Genomic DNA, 7,838 nt, shown 5'->3' on the forward strand with positions numbered 1-7,838 from the left:
ATTTGTATACCTGTCAATTGTACAATAGTTTGCTCTTTGCGGGATAACATGATTTTTGTCCTATAATGAGGATACAGCATGATCTTTCTGATTCACATCAAATACATAATTGATACAAAAAATACTTACGTATATTATATCAGTTTGAAAATTAAGGATATAGAATAATTTTATAGATGTGACCCTGGATTTTCTGGTCAAGCCTGTATTCCATCAGAGCCACTACCTGCTATTTTGAGAGATGATTTTAACACAGATATACCAAGGAAAGATAACTGGTTAGAACTGTATGGAGGGGGTAATACCAAACTTTGCGGAACTGTAGTCAGTGGAAATGCTATGACATTTACTGAGGTAAGTTCAATACCTCATAGTTTCTTTACTTTATTGTGGCCCACTTAGGGTATTATGTTTTTTTCTGTCTCACCGTCTGTTAGTCTATTCATTCGTGGTTCCTTTGTTGTCCTCTTTCAAGATTTTAGTCAAGGTATTTTTGATGAATTTAAAGTCCAATCAACTTTAAAGTTAGTACACATGTTCCCCATGATATGATCTGTTCAATTTTAATGTCAAATTACTCCAATTCAATGATCCACTGAACATAGAAAATGATATTGCGATTGTACTATGGACACATTCTTGTTTTTCATCTGTATACAAATTTTTAAATAGATTAAATTTTTGTTCATCACACTTCGGGATGACATAGAAATATGGAGTGTCTGTCCATCTTTGCGTCTCTGTCTGTCCAATCTTGTAAGCACTCTCAAATGTACAATTCTTTTCAGATTTTTATAAAATTTGTATCATAGGTTTATATCAGCAATGTCTTATACCAGGTATACTTTATCCAAAATAAGGCCATGATTTCAATTTTATCATGAAAAAAAACTTTAATCTTTGTGCAGTATACATTTTTTGTTATTATTTTATTTATTTGTTTTAGGAGAACATGAGATTAGCTGTGAGCAGAGACATTGATTCCAGCATGTTACAAGCTGTAGAGTTCTACTTTAAATATGGTTGTAATGGTAATGAGAAATTCTGGCCAAGATCAGAGAGCGTTCTGCTGCAGTATTCTATCAATGGTGGAATAACCTGGAATCTGTTGAAGGAAATAAATTATAGAAATCAGTCTGAACCGAAGTAAGTATTGAAGAAGAAAAAAGTTTTTTAAATAATGTGCTTATACGATATGCAAAATCATTACTTTGCTGGTAGGTAAAATTCAAGACCTTAGAAAAAAACTTATAAAGGGTAGTTATAATGTCTATCATTTGACAAAGTGTATTTTTATTTTCTTCTGGCTTTTATACTCTCATAAAACTTGTTGAAGTCATAATTTTTAATTTTGTTTTACATTGACATGATATTTGGCATGAAGGTGTATTGACACAGACAGAGGAGCACATTTACTTATGACCTCAAAATCAGTGGGATAGAATATTTGTTATATCTTCTGAGCATGTTTTTTAATAACATAAAAGTTAGCACATGATATTAAGTTGTACAATGCAAGTGATTTTTGTCTGCTGGACTTACTGGTGTTTGAAGATAATTTGAACTTATTTTATATCTGCTGAGCATGGAATATTATATCAAATATAAAACAAGAATGTGTCCAAAGTACACGGATGCCCCACTCGCACTATTATTTTACATGTTCCAAGGACCGTGAAATTGTGTAAAAATCTAATTTGGCATTAAATTAGAAAGATCTCACCATAAGGAACATGTGTACTAAGTTTCAAGTTGATTGGACTTCAACTTCATCAAAAACTACCTTGACCAAAAACTTTAAACTGAAACTCACACTTTCATTTTCTATGTTCAGTGGACCGTGAAATTGTGGTCAAAAGTTTAATTTGGCTGTAAAATTAGAAAGATCATATCATAAGGAACATGTATACTAAGTTTGAAGTTGATTGGACTTCAGCTTCATCAAAAACTACCTTGACCAAATACTTTAACCTGAAGCGGGACAGACGGACGGACGAACGAACGAACGAACGAACGGACAGACAGACGGACGGACGGACGAAAGGACCACAGACCAGAAAACATAATGCCCCTCTACTATCGTAGGTGGGGCATAAAAAGATGTGGTATGATTACCAAAATCAAAGTCTATTTACAAGTTCAAGTATACATGTACAATATTGCATACAATTCTTTATTTTGTTACAGATTTTTTAGTATTGACTTACCAGTGAAAGCCAAAACCCATGCAACTAGGTTTAGATTCTGGCAACCTAGAAATGAAGGTGAGTAATTGAAATTGCTGGACAAATTTTGGGATAAATTTTATACTATTTAGAGATATGGAGGTATGAAGTAAAGGCCCATCATCAGATTTCACTCAAGATAGGAAAAGGGACATATACACTTCTGGCAAAATATGGCATTAAATTTCAACTGTATCTTAGAATTGTAAAGAAAGCAGCATTATCTTTCAAAATTGTATCTTATTAAAAAAAATTTGGAAAAGATGTGTTGATTTTATGCGTGTTTTTATACGCCCGGGACGGGACGTATTATGGTATACCGTTGTCCGTCCGTCCGTCCGTCTGTCCGTCCGTCGTCCACACTTCGGACAATAACTCAAAAACACTTTCACCAATTTCCAAGAAACTTTGGTGAATTGTTTATATCTATTGACGTAAGCTCCATTTCGTTTTTTTTTAATTTCAGATTTTAAGTTTTGGATTTATGGGGCTTTATTCATAAAAAAGGGGGGATTTTCAACACTTCGGACAATAACTCAAAAAGGCTTTCACCAATGTCCATGAAACTTTGGTGAATTGTTTATATCTATTGACGTAAGCTCCCTTTCGTTTTTTTTTAATTTCAGATTTTAAGTTTTGGATTTATGGGGCTTTATTCATAAAAAAGGGGGGATTTTCAACACTTCGGACAATAACTCAAAAAGGCTTTCACCAATGTCCATGAAACTTTGGTGAATTGTTTATATCTATTGACGTAAGCTCCCTTTCGTTTTTTTTTAATTTCAGATTTTAAGTTTTGGATTTATGGGGCTTTATTCATAAAAAAGGGGGGATTTTCAACACTTCGGACAATAACTCAAAAAGGCTTTCACCAATGTCCATGAAACTTTGGTGAATTGTTTATATCTATTGATGTAAGCTCCCTTTCGTTTTTTTTTAATTTCAGATTTTAAGTTTTGGATTTATGGGGCTTTATTCATAAAAAAAGGGGGATTTTTAACACTTCGGACAATAACTCAAAAAGGCTTTCACCAATGTCCATGAAACTTTGGTGAATTGTTTATATCTATTGATGTAAGCTCCCTTTCAATTTTTATTAATTTCAGATTTTAAGTTTTGGATTTATGGGGCTTTATTCATAAAAAAAGGGGGATTTTTAACACTTCGGACAATAACTCAAAAAGGCTTTCACCAATGTCCATGAAACTTTGGTGAATTGTTTATATCTATTGATGTAAGCTCCCTTTCAATTTTTATTAATTTCAGATTTTAAGTTTTGGATTTATGGGGCTTTATTCATAAAAAAAGGGGGATTTTTAACACTTCGGACAATAACTCAAAAAGGCTTTCACCAATGTCCATGAAACTTTGGTGAATTGTTTATATCTATTGATGTAAGCTCCCTTTCAACTTTTATAAATTTCAGATTTTACATTTCCGTGTTATGAATTTTTATGCTTAAAAAAGGGGGGATTTTCCAATTTTGGGACAATACATTTAAAGCATAAAAGACAAGTTAAAAGAGCAACGGGCGTATCATGCGCTTAAGCGCAGCCCTTTATTTTTGTTAGACCTATAAGATTTAGGAAAACCTATGCTGCATCCTACAATTCAAAATGTGGTACCAAGGTTAATATTGAATTCCTAGACATAAAAAAAATCTTGATCAGGAATGGTGGCTAAGTAAATTATACCAAAACCAGTTGTGAATTATTGTGAAAATACACCAAAACTAATGCTACAATACAAATCATGCATAATTAATGGTCATACATTTGTAATTTATAATATGAGGTGACAGAAAGAAGTTTGACTGTTTGAATATTACAACTAATTCTATGTAAAAAAATAATATATTTTATTATTTTACAATTAACACAATCAATATTCAGAATTGTCACACAACCATTCTTTTAACAAGCTTAACAAAACAATGTACCAATTTTGTACAATTTTTTTATTTTCTGATTATTTGAATATACACATTTCTGTACATTGGGGATATAGCAAAATATAGTAAGATCAAATGGATGCTACTTTTTTGGCTTATAACAATAGATATAAGTTTGGCTTTTAAATATCTTTTATTTATTCATTTTGCAAACTCACAGTCTCATTATACAAAAAACTGAGAGCTTCATTCAAATTTATCATAGAGGGAGGCTTTGTTATAAAAAAAATGATGAAATAATATTTATAAAGTTTACATCTGTTATTCATTTGTAGGTAAAATGTTGTCAGCCTGGGCAGTAGACAATTTACACATCGGTAAAATGCCCATGAACCCATTTTCTCTGACAGATAATTTTGACGGTACATCTCTCTCAGATGAATGGCTTTTTATAAATGATGGTGTAGTAGATTCATTCTGTGAACATAAAACAAGGTATAGTTGTTTGTAAGATTGTCTGTCAGTTTAAATTTTCTCTTGTTCAGGGGAAAGAACCACTATTCCATTTCCTGTGCTGGAGAAGAGATTCAAATGTAATTAAATCTATCTTGCTTTCTATAGCTGTATTTCTAAATTTCCCTGCCAAACATAACATGGATATTTTAAGTTCTTTTATATATTTTGATAAAAGATGAATTTTGTATAAAGTTTTTATTTCGTTGTACCCTTGAAAAAATACCATTTTCCTAAAATATACCCCAATGATCACACTTTCAAAGAAAGTATTTATATTAAATTGGATTCATTATTATTCTATTGATACCAAATTTCATTGGTTTTGTTGGTACAGGTGAACCCCAAATTCAAATGTTCCATGAATTAAAAAAAAATTCTGGAGGCTTTGTATGCAGAGATTGGCAAAACCACGAAAATAAATGTCCATAAAAATGCAAATTTTCTTAATTCCACGATAACTATGATAAAAAGAATCCACAGTATTGATTTTATTCAAAGTATTTTATTTTTAACTCAGTTCATCTAAAACACTGTATTATAAGATGATCTTCAAATTTCCTTGTGTTTTTCTAAAAAAAAAAAAAAAAAACATTCTCATGCTGTGAATTCAGAAATTATTGGTAGGTTTTTATGAATGCAAATGATAATAATTAGTGAGTATCTCAGTATTAAAAAATTGAAATGTCATTTTTTTTTTACATTTCCTTGAAGATGTTTTTCTTTTAAAGCTATCAAAATTGTTAAAACGTACAGCAGACAGAAAAAAATATCTTGGTAATCTAAATTTGCAGAGTCTCTGGACCAATACAGCTTACTCCAATCTATACCTTGGCTAATACAGAAATAGCCAGTTAATAACATGATATGATGAAGCCCTTTATATTGCAAAATAATCACTAATGACAAGCCTTTATTAATAATTGACATTGACTAACCTATATTTATTTAGACAGGATACTGAAGGTTCTGGTCAATCAGCCATGGTGTTCAGACATGCAACGAAATCAGGAGAACATTATGTTGTAACCAAAGACCTAGATGTAGGGCCAATGTCTATTGTTCAATTTGATGTAAGTAGTTTGAAGTTTTTAGCTAATTTTTAAACATATTAGCCCAAATTTAAGGAATATTAAGTTAAATATGAAGACCAATGCATAGGTATTTTGATTTACTGAGACATTACTTTAAATAAAAGAAATAGGATAAATACCCCAAAAAAAATGTTTCACCCCTCTTATTTAGATTTTTTTGTCAAATAAATCTATTATGTTACATTTTATAAACATAATGAAATGTACTGATTTGTGTGCAAATGAAAATTACACTTTATAAGTGTTTTTAGTCAAAAGGATTTCCAGAAACTACCTCCATCAGTAATACTCAAATCCAAACATGTGTTATGTGTATAAATATGTATAAAACACCAAAAGTTACTAAAAAAAGCAAACCTATCTATAAAAAGATATATAGAATGAGATACATTAATAATGATTCAACATTCTGTAAAATTAAATGGAAATCAATAAGTATTTAAATTATTTTATTTTAGATAAATGTTGGATGTGGTTCAAAGCCCTCAGAGAAGTACCCAATTAGATTAGAATACTCAGCTAATGGAGGGAAAACCTGGCATCCACTGGTACCAAACTGTGCTGAGGTGTCGTCTGCTAGATGTTTTGATGTTGATCTCTCACCATCTATCTACTATGGAGGAACAAGTGCATTTTGGAGAAGAGTGATCATCCCATTGGATAATGTTTATGTATGTGGGTTAGTAAATGGAACATCTCAACCACTTAGTTAAAGTTTGTCTTTTGTATTAAGCATGTGTATGATTTACTCTGCCCTCTCATTCATGGTCTATTGAATTTGAAACTTTTGGGTAGATTATATCTATATTAACACTGTTATATCTCATTTCCATTGAGGTTATTTGGCCCTGCAACTTTACTCATAGTTGACTTTGATGTTGCATAGGTTACAAGTCAAGTCAAGATAATGTACAGGAAAGACTGTTCTTGTTCTGTGTGTCAACAGTTTATTGTTATAATTTTGTGCTAATCTTTATATCTAGATTTCAACTTCAAATTGTATCAATTTTATTCAAGAAAATATAGTGTGAGTGATATAGGCTCCTTGAAGCCTTTAGTTTGTATCAAAAAGACATGTGGGTTACATGTATATAATTGATAGGGCATAAAAAGAGTTTTGCTTAGAACTAAAACAAGTTGTAAAATGATTTACTGAAAAAATATACAGTTACCATTAGAAAGAAATTAAACACAAAATTGAGATTTAGATTGCATGTTCACATGGCTGAATTCCTGTTGTAGATTTTCATGGGTAAAATATAATTTAAATTCATATGTCTTATGGAACTGAAACAACAATCCTAGATAACCTTAAAATAGAGCATATTTGTCAATGTAAATGCATCTACACTATGAATATAATCAATTTGAAATATACCTCATTTGATATTTCAGAGCATTGAGATTTCGATGGTATCAAGGCTTTGTACCAGATGATGATTTTGCACCAGAATGGGCCATTGATAACATTTTCATTGGTATGGCATGTAGAGAACATTGTCTAGGTCATGGAGCATGCTCAGATACAATGATGTGTACCTGTGATGAAGACCATGGAGGTGACATGTGTTCACCTTGGACCCGTAACTCTCTCTACTTAAAGGATAACTTCACACCAGTGGATGTAGCTATACCGCTGAGAGAATTTAATGAAGATGATTCACATCATGGTAAGGTATAAAAAGAAGTAGTAGGAGTTACGAAAAAATATAAGAAAACTGTTGCAATTTGTGTCGATCACAAACAAAAAACTTGGTTAGGAAGAGAAACCTCAAAAGAGGGGAATATATTCTTTTTGCAGTATTAATATTACTGTTTGAACAAAACTTCACAATCTACATTGGAAAAATTTGATCAATAATTAATTGATTAATTAAATTTGAATTTCAGGTAGATTTTGAACTCTTTTAAGTGTAAACTTTTTTTAAAGAGAAACAACTATACTAATAATAAAATAATAATGAAAAAGGGAGATTACCTCCAAACTGGGAGATATGACCTACATGTCAGGAGACTGGAGCCAATTTCACAAAACATCGTAAGTTTAAGTCTTAAGTGTTATACTTAAGACTTTCCTAAGTACAGTCCTAAGACAATTTCACAAAGCATGTCGTA

General features: G+C 31.2%; 1 protein-coding gene across 2 annotated transcripts in view; it reads left to right on the forward strand.

Moving 5' to 3' along the window:
• Positions 1–7,838, forward strand: part of LOC139487708 (reelin-like) — an 80,848-nt gene that overhangs the window by 44,099 nt on the left and 28,911 nt on the right. For both annotated transcript variants that reach the window (XM_071272720.1, XM_071272709.1), the window contains exons 34-40: positions 177–354; positions 947–1,146; positions 2,188–2,264; positions 4,452–4,611; positions 5,582–5,702; positions 6,182–6,402; positions 7,119–7,393. In XM_071272720.1, coding sequence (XP_071128821.1) covers positions 177–354; positions 947–1,146; positions 2,188–2,264; positions 4,452–4,611; positions 5,582–5,702; positions 6,182–6,402; positions 7,119–7,393 — 1,232 coding nt within the window. The remainder of the gene's footprint in view (positions 1–176; positions 355–946; positions 1,147–2,187; positions 2,265–4,451; positions 4,612–5,581; positions 5,703–6,181; positions 6,403–7,118; positions 7,394–7,838) is intronic.

This window comes from Mytilus edulis, chromosome 1, assembly GCF_963676685.1.
Source record: "Mytilus edulis chromosome 1, xbMytEdul2.2, whole genome shotgun sequence".
Classification (NCBI taxonomy): Eukaryota; Metazoa; Mollusca; class Bivalvia; order Mytilida; family Mytilidae; genus Mytilus; species Mytilus edulis.